The following is a 20,014-nucleotide window of genomic DNA, read 5'->3' as shown; positions in this document are numbered from 1 at the left end:
CATAGCCATAGACTATAAAAGTCTTACCCAAGGCTGAATCATAAACTAAAATGTATATGTATGCATAAAGGGTTACGTCTCGTCCTTAGCTGGCTAATAAGTAACAAGCTAAGCTACCAAGCACACAAACACCTGCGAACGGGGTTAACATGTATAATATTATCATTTTAGACTTCTTGGAAATTCTGTTATTACATTCAAGCGCACAGCACGACATTTTAATTGTCTGGTATTTGTAACAATATTCCCTAAAAGGCACAATCACCACGAACACGGCTAAAGCTAAAGGGTCAAGTACAGTACTATGACTAACTAACGTTGTAGCCTCTATGGTTGTAGCCTAGCAGAGTGGACAAGTTGCTGTTAGCTGACAGTGAGGCATGTACGTGTCCATCAACGTGACCATGCCCTAATTTATGCAAACACTTTAAGACCTAATGTAAATAAAAGGGTCGTGTTAGAAAACAATTCACTCACAGATTCATAATCATGAAGGTGGAATCTAACTATATCGATAATAATATTTATTGCATCCATGGGTAGAAACATGTTTTTTTCTGCTGTAAAGTTGAGCATTTTAACATGGGGGTCTATGGAAATTGCTCCTTTCTGCAGCCAGTCCCTAGCGGCCCATGTATGAACTGCAGTGTGTGGCACTTCCGTATTGGCTTCCCGGCTGTTCCCCAGAGTTTGCCGCTTGGTTGGAACATATTTCGCTGTCGGGTGTTGACCAATCACGAAGCGTAATTTCTTGACTGGCAGCAAAAACAACCAATCACAGCAGTGCTTCTCTGGCTGGCTCTGTCCAATCACAAACAAGAAGTGTTCTCCCTAAAGGAATACCCTTTCCGTCCAATGTGAAATGCTGTGGTGTTTTGTGAAATGCTGTGGCGTTTTGTGAAATGCTGTTGTGTTTTCTGAAATGCTGTGGCGTTTTGTGAAATGCTGTGGCGTTTTGTGAAATGCTGTGGCGTTTTCTGAAATACTGCAGCGTTTTGTGAAATGCTGTGGTGTTTTGTGAAATGCTGTGGCATTTTGTGAAATGCTGTGGCGTTTTGTGAAATGCTGTAGTGTTTTGTGAAATGCTGTAGCGTTTTGTGAAATGCTGTGGTGTTTTGTGAAATGCTGTGGTGTCTTGCACTTCAGGGCCACCGTAGTATGGAGTAATACAGCTCAATTAATAAACTAAACTAAATTCAACCAGCTCAAACAATAAATGATATCCCTATTATTAACAGGCTAACGACATATTTTGGTGTGAACCATGGTCGTATAGTGACTTAAATTGCAGCAGACAGTTCAGTAGAAGGCCAGCTGGTGGCGCCAGTGGACTGCAACTGCGAGTCGACCTCACTAATATGCATGTTCTTTGGCTGTGGATGTGCAAGGTAGTGTATAGTATAGTTTCAGAGGTCCAAAGTAAACAAGTACAAATCAAAGCTCTGAAGAACACGTTTGAAAACATTATATTTTTCCAGAAGTTGTGTGTACACATAATAAACAACAATGTTATAAAACAAATAGAAACAGCTGAAACATCATTCAATCACTTATTGCAAAAGTTCAACTTACAAGGAAAGCAAACAGCATGGGACACATTAACTCCCAACATTATCCAGCAATGCAATATGGATGAAGTTTATAGAAATTGTTAAGCAGCATAGCTCCTAGCATAAATGCAGGATACAACATGGTACAAAATGCACACTGTGCAAGTAAAGACATCTTTGAACCAAACTGAGAGTTGTCAGTATAGATAAAGGTTTTCAAACCACTTATGCGTATCGTTGATACTCAATGCATAGGATGAGATAGAATTTCAACAAATGCCTCACAATGCAAATACAAAGCATGTGTCTGATACTGATCAAGCATTTGGATAAAGCTTAGTAATTTGAAAAGCCTACAGTACAGCCATGGTACATCATACAACAAAAACAAATGTGTTCATATAGTCCAACTCAAATAGTATACTGCTTTGGCTGCTTCTTCAGGCTCATAGATCTTTCAGTTTGGGAAATAACGTGAGAGGCTCTGTTGTTCAGGAGTCTGCATTCATGAAGTACATCTGTAGAAAAATAAATGAAGGTCAATTATGATATGGGATAACACACTGTGATTCTTGCACACTTAATGTAAATAATATCCCACTTTTATATTCTGTTAGCTGTAATTTAGCCCTTCAGTATTTTTACATTTGTCAGATAGCTTACTTATTTTTTCTTCACAGTCAACATTTATATTTCAGTCTATAGTTCGGTTTTATCATCTATTTTGAGATTTTCTTTTCTATTTTCTAGTCTTTTTTTATTTCTAATTATGTACAATACTTGTTTTACATGCTGCTGCAACGAAAACATTTCCCAATTTGGGATTAATAAAGTATATCTTATTAAATGGTGGACTGTAGATCAAATGAAATGAAAACATCAGGCCCTGCACAGAAACTCTTACCGTTGAACTGTTTGTAGGCTTCTTCAATAATGGCATTGTTTGATCTTTTTAACTCCCAGTAATTATCCTCCACCCATGGTTTGCAATCAGTGTGTTCCACAAGCTGTCCATTCTTGTATGAACCAGCTTGAATAGAAAAAAAGAAAAACAGTTCAGTCATATTTTACATGAACAAGAAAACTTAGTCAAGCAAGGAAGAAGACATGACTGCATCCTGAACATGTCATGGAGGCCATTCATACATTGTGTACAACTAAACATAGTCTCAGATACAACTCACGATAAAAACACACACTAAATAGCTAATGTACCTTTGATGGTTTCATCAATGTCTTTACATAATTGGTACAGTTCACTGCCACGCCCAACCACTCTTTCCCCTACAATTTAAAAACAGGATAAACAATGTAACATTAGTCTAAGAGTTAATGTTATGCAGGAGACTAAATGAAAACATTATATATACACATGTACCTTACCATCAAGCACCTTGATGTGGGGGAACATCTCAAGAACTATGTTTCTATATGCTGCGTTCCTGCACACTGTGCAGAGAGAAAGATATTGTGAGTTCACTTCACAAGATGTTCCATTAACCAGATTGTATAAAAGCAAATTCACACAAAATTACCTGGGTTAGTGTAATTGTAAGTGTTGTCTTTAAGACGTATACTTTCTAGCTTTCTCAACAGCTGAAGGCATTGTAGGTTCTCAATGCTGGTAAACAAAAAAGAAACAGATGAGAGATGATTTTACAGGACTTATCCAGAATATTGCTCTTAAAAATATTATTGCCGCAAAAATATTTAACATCAATGACATTAAATAGTTCTTATACTATGATATTAACATTGTTATCAATAACATATTGGCATTCTTATTCATTTAGAGTAAAAATTTGGTCAATGGTCGTATAGTGATACCTGGATATGATATTACCAGCCAAGTTTAAGTTCTGTAAACCTTCACAATTGCGCAGGGGTTCTGAAAGTACCAAAGCAATAACATGCATTAAGAAATCTATTTCTATTCATGGCAGAGACTTCCATGATAAGTGAACAAACATACAGTATGCAAATAAACAATAAATTGCTCCTGACATCTTACCTAAATTGGAAATCCTGTTTGAAGACAAACAGAGTACAGAAAGAAGCCGGAGAGATGATAGAGGAGCTACATTTGTTATGTTATTTCCAGAGAGGTCCAGTTTCTCTAAATGTAAACATTCTCCAATGCATCCAAGATCAATTATTCCTGTAAGACACACAGTTAGCATTATAAACTATGATGCATTTATGAAGGGGTTAAATAGTAGATGTTAATTACAACTTACCAAGACCTCTCAGTTTGAGAAACAGTATTGACTCCAAATCAAATTCTCCTGTACGCGACTTGAGCAGCCCAGGCGTTATCTTCTCACAGTCTGCATCTGGAAGAATCAGATAAATATGAGTGCAGAAAAACAAACCACGTCTTCTATTTTTACATATGCAACACAATCACAGAGCAAGGATGTGTGAGTCAGGGATGCAAGAGCAGAATGCCGGAAGCACTGTGTCTGCTCTGTGTACAGTGGACCAGTCAAACAACCCATGCAACCCTTCTAAAAAATACTAATTCAGGCAGACCTTGCATTTCATATCTCGCCGCACAATGAGCTTTTCGTCTGGCAGCTCTAGAGGGAAGGGGTCACACACAGACAGATGAGCTGTCCTCTGTGCTGTCTCTTATGGTATTAGCTCGCCCCAGTTGTCTGCATGAATAACAACTGAGGACGTTATATTTGGTTTAATTTCCTTAGGCAGATTCGGTCCCTCCATAAACATGAATACTCTTTCATGAGACTGCACACATGAATGACTTATTCACCTGACAAGAAAGATCAGACTAACCAAAAATAATGATGTTGGGGTCTTTTTTTCACATTACATCCTTTTAGATTGTAATCACCCCAAGTTGTATTTATACACATTGTAAAATGAATGCCAGACAGGGTAGTATGACAAGACAACATGATGGGGGAAACAGTCATGGGTGGAATGAGTAGGGCCACCAAACACACATCTTGCATATGTCAACAGCTGCAATAATAAATAGGCTGATGATTTTTAGCTTAGCTTGACACCAGTAAATGTTGTTAGCTTGTGTTAGTAGCCATCTGTTTCTTAGCTGTGAGTCAGCGGCTGCGTACTCTCATGAAGATGATTCAGCCGGATGAAAGTGGGTGGGTTATTAAATGAAATTCTAATTGTTATTTTTTTTCGCCTGATGATGACACACGTAAAATGTTGTGTAACGAACGATACGTTGTTAGCTGGCTCTTAGCTGAAGCCGCAGCCAGCTAGCACAAGCTGCTAGTGGCTAGCGTAGCAACAAGCTATCCATGGCAACTTACCTTGGTCTTTATCTCGCTTAGAGTCCATCATGAGCAACTTTGCAAGATAACTTAACTATCGCAATAAGCGATGATTTTAACCAATGTGGTGGAAAGACAAAGCAGTGGTTGTTTTATGGAAATGTAAAACTGGCATCTGTCCTGAGGTGCAGTCAGGACACGCTCACTGTACTGCTTTGCTGCAATAATAGGAGGCAGGTGGATTAAAGCCTGCAGTCCAGCATAATGCTGCAGAGCATTAGTCTAATGCACTGTGAGAGAGGGGAGATAAGGACGGGGCTGGAATATGTGTTACAGTATTTTTGTATGTTGTTTTCCGGGCAACAGGTCTCAGGACTCAATTAAAAGTGTTGTTCTTGTTATAGTATGCGAAAAGTATGATCCATAGATACCATAGTTGCGGTAAGGCTGAGTCAATTCTGAATGAAAAGCCAATTAAGTGGTGATTACATCAATATGATAAATAATAAATGAGCATGCAAAGTATTATCCAATCAGGGATTAAATAACCTACGAAAAGATGCATGTTTGGAAAGTGGGTTAATGGTATCTGGGGGTCAGAATCAAACTTTCTTGGTGTGGGAGTTTGCACCTGTAGGCACAATTAGCCAGAGATGGGAATTACTACGTTTATTTAGGCTGATGAAGTTGCCTACTCATCAGTACATAGGCTACAATAAGGCGACTTGCATTCTGAGTAGTTACTTCATGTAACAACTTGATATTACTTAATGTTTCTATTCCATTTCATATCATGTGTAGATGTTATATTTTTACATTATTTATGTGACATCCGAAGTAACCATACTTGGAAGAGTGAAAATCCAAATTGTATTGATAATTAGGTATTTACTTGTTCTGTGGTGCATACACATATAAGAGGAAACAAAACAGAGAAAGAAACACATTAAAGAACATTAATACAAAAATATAAATAGAAAAATACAATAAAAAAGGATACAAAAAAATAGGCAACGTTAGCAAATGTTTAATATGATCATTTTGACGAGGGACTTGTATAAGCAAACAGTTGAACATATTATATATTTGTAAAAATGTAATTAGCTTACATTACAGTTTACTATCGTATTTTGGATATCCTTTTCCCCAACATTAAGAAACTCCTGAATCAAGAGAACACAGCCTCTTCATTACCAGAAGGTTCTAGTTCACGATGAGGTATTTTTTTTATTTTTTTTACCTGAGGCTGGGGTCCTATTGGTTTGCCTCCTGTGGACAGCCGGTGCTTTAAGAGAAGCAGATCAGTTTGCAGCTCAACCTCCCATGGCTACGACAATACTGGACACGGCTCTTGTTCTCTTCATTTTTCACGTTTTTCCTGTTTTTGCTTCATTCTCTAGATGTACCAGTCATGGCGGACATCTCCAATAAGGACAACAACACCTACAACCTGCTTTAAGAGTTTGCACCGTGGCGGCATCCTGAGCGGAGACTCGGTCTTTGCCGCGGACCCCCTAAATGCCTTTCATTGAGAAAAGGCTTCGGACGTTCAGTGTTGTGAATGTGTACAAGCAACAGATTACCTGATTAAGATGGGTAATAAACAAACGATATTTACTGACGAGCAACTTGATGCCTACCAGGTGAGCTTGCATGTGTGTGTACCTGAAGCATGTTGGAATAGATCATTCATGCCAATATCCAGAATCAGAAAGTCATGTTAAAGCCTAAAATAAGTAATTATAAAGCACTGTGCATACATCATTGTCATGCTTGTAAGTATTAATTGTGAGTGTTTAAAGGCCTAAGTGCATGCATTTTTCCACGATTATTTATACAAAATTATTGTTATATTTCAATGTTTCTCTTTATTTCCAATAAGTCAAACCTCGCAGTTTAACCCCATGTGTTTTGGATATAATGGGTTTAACAAAAAAGCCTGAACATTTACATTTGTTATAAATATCAGTTGGTCATAGTCTTCATAGATAATTGATTTGCAATAATCAATTTCCTACTGGTCAGCTTGGACTACTGTTTAAATATTTACAGTTTCGAGGGGAGGATAGCAGAAGGTTTTGATTTCATTGAGGATCTTGTGTTTGCTCTGCAACTATCTGAGAAGATCTGGCTCTCTGTTTCCTGTAACAATGATCCAAGTTTTCCTGGGAAGGAGAAACACATCTTTTTGTGCACAGGTTTATCATGTGATTAGGTGTGGACTCAATAATTGATGCCAAGCCGGTGTGACTGTGAAACTCTACTCTAGGAGACAGGTCACTTCTCAAGAGCCTCTCTGGTTACTCCTGCTGCTCCTTAAAAACCTTATTATTATACTGTTACATTATGTTTGACTTAGCTTCTGTCTTGGGCATACATTTTTTCATCCTTTGTTTCTAGGATCAAATGTACGATTATACACCTAATTCAACCTCAAGACCTCATTGTGCTCTAATTACATTTTCTATAGGCTTTACTTATAATGTGGTCTATCGTGTTGGAGACTAGTTGGTTTTGATAATTACCTCACATAATGCTTTACATACATAATTATCATAACCCAAACATCCTAAGTAGTCCTGTTTGCCTTGAGTGGGTAGATTTGTCTCTAGAGATCAGTTGGCTCCGCTCTGCTTCTCCCACTCCAAGCACAGCTCAGACAGAGTGGATACAAGGGGAGATGTAAAGTGAGGTGGCTCCTGCAGGCCTGTTGGATAATGTGTGTGCCAACACGTGCATGTCAGACAACAGCAGATCATGTTGCCCTCGCCACATCGTTCCTATTGCAAGTGGCCGGTGACAACACTCACACATGTCATCAAAAGAGACACTAGACACCTTGACTAGCGTTTACAGTAAAGGTAGTTCACGTGATTCACAGAAGTGTCATTGAGAGGATTTCATAAAATATGTAAATGGGTTTTGTCCTATAAACACTTGTCATACATGACGTCATGCTTTTCTTTTGTCATTGCAGGACTGTACGTTCTTTACCCGCAAAGAAATTCTTCGGTAAGACTATTATCAATTCTTCCTCTTGCTTCTGATGGATTGCTCACAGATGTTGTTGTTGGTTGTAAACCACCTGCTGTAGCCACAATATAGCTGACACACAATAATGTTACCACACGAATGTCTTTATATCACTACTTGTTCTGTTGTAAACATGAGCAGTGCATGTAATACTCTATACTAAATCACCATACATACTGTCATAACAAGGGAGTGTTTACAAAATATCACGGCTTCAGAGTACATTTGGCTCCTGTTGGAGGAATTCAAAGTGTCTCACACGTTATGCCCTGCCAAGTCATCAGAGCAGACTGCTGGCCTCCTGGGTACCGAATGCTGAGACTGGTTTATAGGCAGCTGTGTTGTGTTTGGGAAATGTTCAAACAGGGGAAGATAAATAATAGTAGGTAAACATTTTAGCTCTAACAAGCTGAACTAAAGCCTTAACACATGCACTCCTTCCAATATATACAGTTCATTATTTATAGTTACTGTCGTATTTAGAGTATAACACAATTACATGTGTGCTGTTCGAGTAAGGGCTCATTTGAATGATCAAATTACAATTCAAATGGGAATCAATCAATCTTGTCATTTTATGTGGTGTATGTTACTATTGCTATTGTGAAGTAGAAATATTGCATTTTGGCTTAGAGTTCAAATATAATTGAATGATCATCTTATACAGCCAATGTATTATCTTTTTACATCTTCCCATCAACAGCCTGCAGCATAACAGATAATGCAGACAAATGTAATTACATGAATTGCACAGCATGTGCACTTATGTCCATGAAGATTGCTTTTATGTGAGATAAGTAAAAATCTTTACATGTTCAGCGTCACCTAAACCTTTGAAAGCCATGTTGACCTTTTGACTGGTGTTGTTTTCAGTGTCACATTTCTACCTCTTTCGACATGTGCAAACTCAACACTTACAAAAATATCAATCTACTCTTCATGATTACATGAGGTATCATGATTCATTGGGCAGCATCATTTCTCTCTTCCCGTCACTCAGCCTGTTGATGACAGGCATAAATTAAACAAATGTCTTGCTTTTCTTATTAATGGAATTGGATAATAATGCTCATGTTTCAGTATCTTTTATCAGTGGTTCTAGATGTTGGAAGATAAATAGCTGCTTAAAGAAATTAAATGCTGTTACTCAAGAATGTGTCATTGTAACATTAGAAAAGGATGAACGTTGCATGGAGGACTGTTGGCTCTGAATTGCCAAATCAGTATATGGGCAGTAAAGTTGTTGTTGTTTTTAAATGACAGTAAGACAATGCAGTGATTTGTGTCCTGTTGTCTCACCTGTTATTGTCTTATAGAATTACACAAACTCAATAATTCATAATGGAAACAAATTAACTGGGTTGCTTGATTCTACGTTTTTTCATTTGTAAAGCAGAGGTGATAAAATGAGTACCGTACATCAATAGCCACATTTCTTCAGCAGGGCTCTGTTAAATTAGACTTTCTTTTGTTCCCATTCAATTTCACTGCATTTATGCTCCTCCTTTGTTTTCTTATCAACAAGCATGTACATGTTCCTTTTCAGTGATATTGGCTTGACTTTGACTCTAATTTAGTTGCAGTGGACTGGAAATATAATTGACAATCAGCAGAGGGCGTAATTGGGTCCTCCACTTTATGACCTTCATAAAACACTTCTTGTTTCTGTCTCCAGCTGCAGCGTTACAGAACAGTTACGTAACATAAAAGAAACATCTCTAAAGGTCATAAGGTCCAACAGATTTTACATTTCAGCCTTATGTCATATTTTAGCATTAAAACCAGATTATAAACATTCCAGGTTTTCTTAATCTTGTGTTTTTGGAAATAAAACATAATGTTAATAAGGCAACTTTACAGACCCTTTACCTCTAAAGCACTTTCCATCGTCATGGTACATTAGCACTGCAGGTTTATTCGTTCATTTCTTGTGGAGTACCAATAAAATGTCATCAATTTGACAGGTTTACGCCAGTTTCCCTGCTGATTAATGTCTCTGCTCTGGCATCGCAGGTACACCATGACAAGATTAGTTAAAGGACAGAGTGAAAATGGGGTTGTAGGATAAGCCACTTTCCCAAGATAATTATTTGATCATTCACACAGAGAGAACCGAACAGGAGAGACAGTGAGAGGTTGGTTATGTCATCTTACTACATGAGTTGTGCTACAAATGTGTGTAAGCCCAAATCATTTCCTGTTGGATAAATAAAGTGTTATCTTATCTTTGGTTTCAGGTGTTTGAAAATGCAACGCTTGTTTTTTGGTAGTCAATTCTCTTTCCTAAATAACAGCACACCTGAAGCATCAAACATAAATACAATTATGTTGAAAGTGTTTTTGTTTTCTTTATTCTAGATTGCACAGCAGATATCATGAATTGGCTCCACATCTCGTCCCCATGGACTACACCAACGATCCTGACTGTAAACTGCCTTTAGCCTTAATAGTCAACATGCCAGAATTAAACGTAAATCCTTCTTTACAGTACCTTATTATTGTCTATGTTGAAACGCTTTCCTAAAGGATCTGCCATAATTTGTTTTCCACCAGCAGTGTACATGTGTTTTGTTTAGTTATTTTGGATTGTGCGGTAAGGACAATAAAACAAAAATGGCACCCACAACTTATGTGGGCCAACACCTAATCAATAAACACTCTCCGCCAGAGGACAAAATTGATTTTTAACCATCGGCATCATGGATATGATTGCATTAAGCCACATTCTGTGAGATCATGAAAGTTAATGTGCCATGAAACACTCAGCCTCTCCATACTGACGGGAAAATCTTCTCCTATTTGAGGCCCCTGCCATTTGAAAAGAACATTCAGACAGTTTAAGAATGGCATGTTGCATTACCTTGCACCCACCTTTACCTTCACCTTTATCCTGCCCTCAAGTAACACACCATTTTTTATGGAGTTCTTATCCACTGAGATTTTAGCACAGAGACTCATGTGTTCTTCCTCTGAGCATAATTGGCTTTTGCCTGTAAAACTGTCACATGAGTACATGGCCTGTAAGGATGGAGAAGAGGAGGAGGGAGACCACTCAAGGCAGGATTCATTCATAAGACCAAGACAATACCCAAAGCACTCTACTGCCTCATTGCCATAAATACATTTTAAGTTTTTATTAGCTGTGTTGTGTTGATTGGACTGACTCGTGCTGTGCTGACATGTCTTATGAAGTGCCTTAGATGGCCTAAAAATGCTAACCATCTCCTGGGCAACAACTGTGCATATTGGTTTGAGGTAAAGAGTAAGTAAGATGCATAAAGGTAATACATTACTGAGATTCCAAGTCTCTGCTGATGGTCGCCCCTTCAGTTTGAATTTATTACAAGTTGTGTCAGCTAATTGCCTGTGATATCAATTCTTTAATTGCAGCTTGTGGTTGAGCAACCATGAAAACAAATATTGGCTTCACCATAACAGTCAGCTTTTTTCAGTTGAAACCTGTGATCAGCAGAAAACACTTAACCAGTTTATACCTGATCATGTATGAAACCGACAACAGATTGTTAACATGTGAAACATAGTTCTCCTATTATTCTTTAAGATATTGATTTTCCATGTACTTCCATGTGTACCAACAGTCCCACTGATGTATGTAAAGGTTGTCATCTCTTCTATCTGTAGGAAAATCCTTTCCGCAACAGGATCGTAGAGTCGTTCTCAGAGGACGGGATGGGGAACCTCAGCTTCAATGAATTTGTGGACATGTTTTCAGTCCTCAGTGAAATGGCTCCTAGGGAACTAAAGGCCATATATGCCTTCAAAATATACGGTAATGTCACATTCCAAAAACATTCAATTTAAATTGTTTGTTTACATCCAGAAATCAATGCCATTAATCTCTTTTTCTCACAGATTTCAATGTGGATAATTACCTGTGCAAAGAGGACCTGGTAAAGACTTTGAATAGGCTGACGAAGGAGGAGTTGACTCCTGAAGAGGTGGTGCTGGTGTGCGAGAAAGCCATAGAGGAGGCGGATTTAGACGGAGACAACAAACTCTCCTATGCTGACTTTGAAAACATGATTACCAGGGCTCCAGACTTTTTAAGGTGATTAAATGTACCACACTAAAGAAAAAGCATGTCTTATTTTGAGGATTTTTTCAATATAATGTTTATACCTCATTCTACATTACAAGCTGTAAGCCTTTAAAATCAGGCATTATCCCCCATGTTGCAGTGCTCTGAGCTGTTTGTCTCTGGTTACTCTGTCTTCAAACCCCAGATGGCTGTTAATCATGTTCATCGTTTAACTGCCAGCTTATCACTTTAATCCCGAGCCACCACTATGTACATTCATTTATATGCAAATAGGCTCACCACTCACTGTTCCCACTGAAATGCTGAACACATCTCTCCCTGATTCCTGTGAGTCAGTTTGTGTGCATGCACTATGAGTAATCCTGTCTCATATTGTCTTCTTTTTTCCCCCAGTACCTTCCATATACGAATCTGAGAGGGCACCGTGGAAGGTCAAAGGTCGGCAGCGTTGTGAACCTCAGGATTTTAGCTGCACCTGTCCTGGCCACAGCACAGTGCCTGTCTCCCACTCCAATGGTCAAAAAAATGTTTGCAATCAGACTTTTCTGGCCTCAGTAAAGTCTGTTTAGCAGTAAAGGATATTACTGGATACATTTGCAAGGACACAGAATTTTTTTATTGCAAATTAAAATGTATTTTCCTTTTACCAGCTATAAAAGGGCTCGGCAAGGACTGGTCTCTTGTTGGAAGAAACAGACTATTCTTTCCACATTTTAAAGTTAAAATATTATAAATGAAACAAGTCTGTAATGAGCTAGACTTTGTATTAATGCATATTAAGCTCAGTCAAGAATGCATAAAATGCTCATCTACCTATCTTGTACATGAGATACAGAATATATATAAATATATATATAAATTCTTCCCACAATGACACACAACATATTTAGTGTTTATAAGGTTAAGGGCAAAGCTTGAAGTGAATAAAAGCACAGCATTGGCATTAAGGGCATCCAGATATTTTATATGCAATATTTGTACATGCAGTGTGTTGCTTTTAATCATTTGGGGTTGTGTTTTTGCTTGTGGAGCTGATCACGACAATCATATCTTACTGTTTTTCAGATACATGAAGGGCTCTGTCGTCTGAACAAATGTTGGTAGCTTTTTCTGCTTCAGCCATTATCACAAGATAACAAATACAGCCATCTTTTGGATATACATGTTACAGTATTTTATGTGACTTCAGGTATTTGTCTTACTTTTAATAAATGTTTTTTTTTCTGTCTTGATTTTTTTGTATGTGAATGCATTTATGAGGTTTAGTCTTGTTACCGAGAAAAGCATGAAATAATACTTAAACACAGGAGCTCTTACTGTTTGTAAACCAAAAACAAACCATTTCAAGTCAAAGGCCTGACCTGCAACTTTGATGAGTTCATTAATATCCCGTCCATATATCCATTTATCTTAACCCACCCACCCATGATGATCAAAGAGCGTGCACAGCAAAGATGAGGAAATGACTGCGCCTCTGCATAGCCCATCATATAAGCCTTAATAACTTGTTAAGCAGGAAGTGGTCATTAGGAGTGAGCTGTGTCAGCAAGCATGATAACATCCTGCACACATAGTTACATTAAACCAGAAAGCTGCAGGGAATGGTCATGTTGACTGATGATTCCTGTGTCTGTATCATGGGTCTGTATGTGACAATTTTGTAACATGTGGAGTGCCATGTTGTTTCAGTATAGCATGTTTTCAGCTCAGCTTGTAGCAGTGAGTCATACTGTGCAAGTGGATGTTGGGCAGCCATGCAGAACATTGTGTTTTTCCTGCTAAGAATCATGTCTGGGTCGTCTTTACACCTTTGTGCAATAGCTGCAAAACGTTTTTTGTTTTTTTTAAACCTAGCATAGACCATCCAAACTCAAGTGTGTTTTGAGGCAATATAATTTCCTGTTAGCAAATGGTAATAACAAATGCAACAAGTCGATTGTTCAGACTTGATCTTATGTGTTATATTTATATATACAGTCTATGGTTATAGCAGACAAAAAAAGAACATGCATACAGATCAACACCAAAATATGATTGTACTGAATATAGCTACATGGTGGATGGTGTTCTCATGCACACTGACAGCTATGAAACATAGGAAAAAGCATTCACCTAAAAAGGGGAATACATTGAAGTCAGTTAAACAGTGTGCAGTCATCAGAGCAGCCGGTTAATTCCCCCATTATCTCCAGTTGCTTTTATGAGGGCATTGAATATTCAGGGTAATACAGTGCTGATTGTGTGGCTCCATTAATTACTGGTCTCACAGAGAACATCTGTTTAATTATGATTCCAGCTGAGAAGCTTCTGGTGCAATGTGATACTGGAGCTGTAAAGCAACCGTAACTGTACGCAACTGTTCCTGTAAATAGACAGTGTGTGAAACTCACACATTTCACTCAATGGGATCTTGTCTGTTTTAATTTGATGTGATTTAAGGTTATTCCTTAGGCTGGAGGTCTGACTGCTCAATGCTACTGTGTCATGCACCAATATTTCCTTAATTATATTTCCTTAAGATTGTGGTGTTTTAACCCTACCAATTATTTTTATTATATAAGCAGTATAAGAAATGAATTGATTATATATTTTTCCTTTTTTTAAACCATTACGTACTGAATATAGCTACAAATAGTTTAAAATCTACCCGAGAGAGATTTGTTAACAGATACAAGTCATGTTCATATAAAATGTGTTTATACGGTGTTATCAATCATCACTGTATTGAAAATCTCTCCACCACAGCATCGCAAAATTGTACTGTCTGTATGATAGAAATGAGGGTATAGGTCTTCCCTTTTTTCATATCTCTTACTGAACCTAGTGCATGTGTCATGTCAGAGTTATTCCCAGGTGCAGAAACCCAATTATTCAAAATATGGCACTGATCACATCTAGCTTTTGTGTTTTTAAGAATATGTCAATGTATAATCTTTATCTAAGAGTTTGAAGGAATATGTCCAAATATTGTTTGCCTTCGGAAATGTTTAATATTTTATATTGGGTTAAAATATCCTGGTGCGTTTCCTCACTGGCATTGGAAACTGATCATGAAACACATTCAAGTTGCTACCGTACACATGTGTTTGTAATCTGCATGCAAATAAAGTTTCCTGTCAGTGAAGTGCAACATTGATGGGAGCAGCCTATAGTCAAAATATGTTTGAAGATCAGTAGGAAACACAGTACACCTTTTTTTCTCTAGGAAAATAATGAGTTTTTCTTTTTGCATATGTCATTTATTCAAATGTGGTGTAGACAAAAAATAAATAGACTACAGTGTTTCTTTAAATAAATAGATTTGAAATACAAATGACAGAAGATGTCATTGATTAAACTATGCACATGAGGGCCCAGGTTGAACACATTACAAATATTCTTTCACAGAGTGAATGTAAGGCAGGACCACTGTAGTGTAGAGAAAGTGGGTGAACATTTCATCAGTAGTTGGCAAGGTAAGCTCTTCACCATTTCTTATTGACTTCAGGGAACAGCCATTTCCATTTATCATTCTGCAGGAGGTAAAACAAAAGTGAATCAATAAATAAATATGAATAGTAATAATACATTGTATTTATAGAGTGCTGTTCTCGGTACTGAAAGACACTTTACATGCTAAAATTCATAAAAACAACATTAAAACATCACACTTAAAATATTTAAAATACAACAATAATGAAAGATTAAAAGCAGTTCTGAAGAGGTGAGTTTTGATTTGAGATTTCAAAGAAGACAGATTGATGAAATTGGATGAAGTGTTCAAATGGAAGCATTTGGCCCACATTACTAACCTTAAACCCCCAGGTGAGGTGACCATGTTTGGGTCTGACGTCCTTTAGAGGTTCGTAGGTGTTGCTGTTGGGTTCAGGTGGGTCTGTGTCCTTGTGGCCAGGAATTGGCTCATATGTATGAGGGAAGTGGTCTTTATTTGAGACCTCAGCGTACACTGCCCCCCTGTGCTGCTCTGAAGATCCAGTCCCAGAGGAAGCATGGTGTGGGCTGCTAGCTCTGCCAGCCAGGTGATAAACAGCAGCGTCACTCATGTGATCCTGACCGCTGCACGAGTCTGTCCCCTCAGGCAGAGGACTAAAGGAAGTGGCTTGTCTGACGGGCTTAGGGGAAAGTCTGGGTGGCGTGAGGGGGGGTGCACTCAGCCTGTAAGACTGCTCTCCCTCACAGCTGTGGTTCAGGAGCGGTAGAGACCTGCACTTGGTATCCAGCAGGCTGAGCTCAGAGTAAACAGACTCTGGTCCAGAAGGAGAATTGCTCCTGCTCATGTTCTGATCCTGAGTTGTTGATCTCCCAGCTCTCACTTGATTATCTCCAGGGAAATTGCCCTGACGGATGAGTTCGGATCTCGGTATCTCCCTGGGTTTTTGCTTCTTACACTGAGCATACAAAACCTTCTCAGGGTCATTCGACGGACCAATGTCGAGATGTCTGCTCCTCCGAGGCAAAGGAGGGACTTCCTGTTTTACAAAACAAGCCAGGTTCTTAAAGTCAGCTTGGGGGTGTTAATACAAAAACATTTGGTATGGAACGTATACATTATAATAAAACTGTACTCACCTCGTGTGTCCTGGGTGGAAGTGCAGGAAGCTGCTCTGAGTTAATCTTTGGTGTTTGCATGTTCTTTATAGCTCCAACTGGCCTCTCTTTAGGGCTAACCTGGATGGTGTCATACAGCTCTTTGTCAAGTTCCTGCAAGAACAAAACACCAGTTAGATCCTCATTCTCCATCAAATGTGACTTAAAGAAAGTGACTGAGGAGTTTTGTCTTACCTCAAAACATGAAGATGCCAGGGACTCTTCAAAAGGCTGAATGGCGTTCGTCTGGTAGTAATCTATGAGCTCATAGAGCGAGTCGTGCCCTTTAGTGTCGCCAAACACTACAAACTGCCCTGATTCATTTTGGTTTATCACAAAATGTCGACACCGATCCCTGCCTCTGCAACAGGAAATACAAAATAATTAGATAAAAAAACACCAAAACAACCTTTAGTTTAAAAGGGGACAACAATGTGTTAATGAACATGTGTGACCTTTTAAACCTGCATGTCAACTAAATAAGCTTGCTTCGAAACACAATCATTGTACGATTCAGGTTACAGGTTTTCAGAGCAAACCAATACTCACGTATAAGACAGAACGTATCCGATGGCCTTTTTACTGAGACGGATCAGAAAAGAGCCCAGCTCCTTTTCTCTGAGTATTTCCTCTGCCTTCCTGTAGATAGACACAAATAACCTTAAAACACTCAAAACGTATTTCCCAAAAGCCTAATTTGAGTTTACAGGAACAGTGAGCTAGATTTTGAGTGGGGAAAGGCAGGTCACGTAATTTCCCGAGGAAATTACATTCCATCAAAGGAAGATCCATTTTGTTTCAGGTATTTTCCGTAAAACTGTCATTTACCAATGCACAGGCTCTGGCAAATTCGTCCCTTTTGATTATGTATGTGTCTATATATGTCTGCTTTGTATCAATTGTCACTGCATCTGATGTAAACTCTGACTCATAGACTGATAGTGCTCATCGTAAAAGATAAAGCTTGAATAAAATAGTTTTTGCTTGATAAATATAAAACAATAGTTGATATTAAAAGTGCAGCAGGTCATGTTTTACCACACTGTATAGTATTGAGTTGTATCGAGTTATATATAGTTACAAAAAACCAATTATTCTAATAATGAGCATTCAAGTTTATTTTCAACCCCGCAAAATCCAAATTACTGAATGAATACTCACTTCCTTGTGATGAAGCCCCGGAACCAGCTGGGGAAGAAGCCGTTTTGGACGATGTTTGGTAACTGAGTGTCTATAAACCACTTTGAGGCCAGTTCCCTGAGTCCTCCTTCAGACCCTTCAACATCCAGTGCTGGTTCCCTTTGCTCCATCCTCGCCCGCTCTTAAACAAAGCCACACAGAGAGCCGCTGAAGACAACCTGCATTCATTTCCCAAACAGTCAGGGTGTATTTTAACCGTCTAATTTGCTTATTTTCCAGGAGGCGTCAACCAGAGAATAAAGGCAGCTTAATATTCTATTTGTTGCAGGAAATACCACATCATTCATTTGTGTACTTTTTTAAAAAACATACACTATACAACATTTCTTAAATGTTAAATTACAACCTTTTTGGGGGTGGATTAAACCTGAAAATCCATAATGTCAAAAGTCCATTCTCACTAAATAAATGAGGCAATGAGCTCCTCTGCTGTAATGTGATGTTAGGCAAACTTACTTTGCATGTAGATCAACGGAAATAAGTTAGTCATTAAAGCAGTTAGGGACCATTCATTGTGATCTGGTAACAGTACTTACCTTGAAGCGAAAAGTCAGACAGTTCCTGAAGCAGGGAGATTGTATGTGTCTCTGATCCTTTGTCCTTGACTCTGTAAAGTGGCAGATCTTCTCACACCTGGCTTTGGGTTTTCTGTAGAGTATGCAGCAATTTGTTTCAATCCCTAGAAAAAGATGGATGAAGGCTTAATTATGAGTTCAATGTGAAGCAAAGACACTGTACGGTGATAAATGTGTACATACCTTTCCTGGAGAGTGAGTGGTTTGAACCGGGTGTCATTTCAGCAAACGTTAAAAAGCTCCTCTCAATGTCTGTCAGCCGTTTATCTCAAACAGAAGGTCTTCTGAGGGAGTAAAACTGTACATCCGAGATATAGACTGATGACATTTACAATTACACACATTTTTCCACCGACTTGGAAAGCGTTTCCGCTTTGCACGGCACAACACTGTTCATACAGCTCATTTGCATGTCACAGACGTCTAAGGCCCCTCTGAACAAAGCAGGAGCTTCCTGAAGAGAAATGGAAAGTAAGCTGTGCAGAAACTGTGGTTTCTGTGCACACAAGTGTGTTGGTTTGCAAGAGGATATGTTTTACCCACAGACTGTCTGATTGTGGGAAATAAGGTGCGTCAACAGTTTTCTGACATGGGCTTGCAATGAACTCAGATCAAAGCTCAAAAAGCAGGAGCAAATTCAAAAGAGTGGACATGTTTGGGAAAATTCAGAGATTTAAGAGGGCATGGAGAAAACTCTTTTTTTAACTCATTACTCCCGGGGATGAGACAGTCCTCCTCATGAATCAGGTTTCTCTTGGTTTCTGCTCAGTGATGAGCTGTAAGAAGTCCCTGTGGGGGAGAGACAATAACCGAAAATAGTATGTGTCATCGTGAGCGGGATGAGCCGGAGATCTCAGCAGTTATTAACAATAACAACAATAACATTTCTCCTGTGCTCTGATCTCAGGAAATATACCGCCATCTTTTCCAGATAATTGAACTTGTCTCTGAAAGTCTGATCAATGTGGTTCTGAATGTCTACTGAGTTTCCTGTTATTTTAATATAATGGAAATGTTTACCAACGTCTGCCCTACATGTGAACTGTTATGTTCCATGTATGATTAAGTATTGCTACAGTACAACGGTGTAGAATTTCAACATCATCACAACAGCGCTGTCTTTGTGAGTCACTATGTGCTCCTTTGGGGGTGTTAAGGGGATTGACGTCAATTGTTATCACTGTTTCCGTGCTTGTAAAGATTCAATATAACATGCATATCATACCTTAACAGTGATCAGCTTATCTTATCTACATCAGGTTTGAGGTAATATATACAAGGAAGAGCTATCACACCAGACAAAATATATTTATCAGTGTTCTGGGGACATACATATGATAGGGATGTGGGCTTTCTAAAGGTCACGAGACAGTTGTTGTTGGTTAAATGTCAATACATCAAAACTTTCACCTTTAAATCTGAGTGGAAAACACGCATCCCACAAACAACAACTTCTTATTGAGCCAAAGTTCAATCTGACAATTATAATCATGTCACTTGCAACAAAACAAAAGTTGCACACTTGTCAAAAGGAACAATTATAGACATATATCTAAGCACAAGACCAGTCATAGCACGTTCATGTCTAACCATCAATCAACCTGTTTAACCTGGGTGTTCATTTCTGCAGCTCCAAAAGTTAACTTGGAGCCCCCAACCAGACACACTCTGTTCTGTTATAGCCCTCTGTTTGGTAACACTTTACGATAAGGGTACATGAGTACTACATGAAGGAATTCATGCTTTTTC

General features: G+C 38.5%; 3 protein-coding genes across 5 annotated transcripts; 1 reads left to right on the top strand and 2 right to left on the bottom strand.

The window, feature by feature from the left end:
* Positions 1-1,450: 1,450 nt before the first annotated feature.
* On the bottom strand, positions 1,451-5,064 carry lrrc61 (leucine rich repeat containing 61). Of its 2 annotated transcripts, none has more exons than XM_034204731.1 (9): positions 4,850-5,064; positions 3,788-3,883; positions 3,562-3,708; positions 3,378-3,438; positions 3,086-3,171; positions 2,934-2,999; positions 2,766-2,834; positions 2,455-2,580; positions 1,451-2,068 (listed from the first exon to the last, which is right to left on the bottom strand). In XM_034204731.1, exons 1-9 carry the CDS (start codon positions 4,878-4,880, stop codon positions 1,962-1,964), a joined length of 789 nt encoding a protein of 262 aa, XP_034060622.1. In that variant the 5' UTR covers positions 4,881-5,064; the 3' UTR covers positions 1,451-1,961. The 2 variants fall into 2 exon arrangements, with proteins under 2 accessions (XP_034060622.1, XP_034060623.1); XM_034204732.1 differs by lacking the exon at positions 4,850-5,064 and adding an exon at positions 4,083-4,833.
* cib2 (calcium and integrin binding family member 2) lies at positions 4,552-13,135 on the top strand. 2 transcript variants are annotated; one of them, XM_034204735.1, is made up of 7 exons: positions 4,552-4,674; positions 6,211-6,453; positions 7,788-7,822; positions 10,202-10,313; positions 11,486-11,633; positions 11,717-11,912; positions 12,297-13,135. In XM_034204735.1, the coding sequence occupies exons 2-7, from the start codon at positions 6,403-6,405 to the stop codon at positions 12,316-12,318; spliced, it is 564 nt and encodes a 187-aa protein (XP_034060626.1). In that variant the 5' UTR covers positions 4,552-4,674; positions 6,211-6,402; the 3' UTR covers positions 12,319-13,135. The 2 variants fall into 2 exon arrangements, with proteins under 2 accessions (XP_034060626.1, XP_034060625.1); XM_034204734.1 differs by having other exon boundaries at positions 4,615-4,678.
* Positions 13,136-15,164: 2,029 nt separating this feature from the next.
* LOC117538994 lies at positions 15,165-19,187 on the bottom strand. The gene is made up of 10 exons (XM_034205009.1): positions 19,182-19,187; positions 18,665-18,719; positions 18,449-18,517; positions 18,227-18,369; positions 17,652-17,809; positions 17,040-17,129; positions 16,686-16,851; positions 16,473-16,604; positions 15,695-16,372; positions 15,165-15,415 (listed from the first exon to the last, which is right to left on the bottom strand). The coding sequence occupies exons 1-10, from the start codon at positions 19,185-19,187 to the stop codon at positions 15,368-15,370; spliced, it is 1,545 nt and encodes a 514-aa protein (XP_034060900.1). The 3' UTR covers positions 15,165-15,367.
* Positions 19,188-20,014: the final 827 nt, after the last annotated feature.

This window comes from Gymnodraco acuticeps, unplaced genomic scaffold (genome assembly GCF_902827175.1).
Source record: "Gymnodraco acuticeps unplaced genomic scaffold, fGymAcu1.1, whole genome shotgun sequence".
Lineage (NCBI taxonomy): Eukaryota > Metazoa > Chordata > Actinopteri > Perciformes > Bathydraconidae > Gymnodraco > Gymnodraco acuticeps.
Note: the sequence above shows the minus strand (reverse complement) of the source record. Positions and strands in the feature narration are given on the sequence as shown.

Excerpts from the sequence above, each read along its gene's own strand:
- cib2 (XM_034204735.1), top strand. The coding sequence starts at position 6,403 with ATGGGTAATAAACAAACGATATTTACTGACGAGCAACTTGATGCCTAC. Across the intron at positions 6,454-7,787 it reads AGCAACTTGATGCCTACCAG|GACTGTACGTTCTTTACCCG; the intron begins GTGAGCTTGCAT and ends TTGTCATTGCAG. Across the intron at positions 11,634-11,716 it reads ATATGCCTTCAAAATATACG|ATTTCAATGTGGATAATTAC; the intron begins GTAATGTCACAT and ends TTTTTCTCACAG.
- lrrc61 (XM_034204731.1), bottom strand. The coding sequence starts at position 4,880 with ATGATGGACTCTAAGCGAGATAAAGACCAAG. Across the intron at positions 3,709-3,787 it reads TCTCAAACTGAGAGGTCTTG|GAATAATTGATCTTGGATGC; the intron begins GTAAGTTGTAAT and ends TGTGTCTTACAG. Across the intron at positions 2,835-2,933 it reads CCACATCAAGGTGCTTGATG|GGGAAAGAGTGGTTGGGCGT; the intron begins GTAAGGTACATG and ends TTTAAATTGTAG.
- LOC117538994 (XM_034205009.1), bottom strand. Across the intron at positions 18,518-18,664 it reads CTGTGACATGCAAATGAGCT|ACATTGAGAGGAGCTTTTTA; the intron begins GTATGAACAGTG and ends AACGGCTGACAG. Across the intron at positions 16,605-16,685 it reads TGGCATCTTCATGTTTTGAG|GAACTTGACAAAGAGCTGTA; the intron begins GTAAGACAAAAC and ends TTGTTCTTGCAG.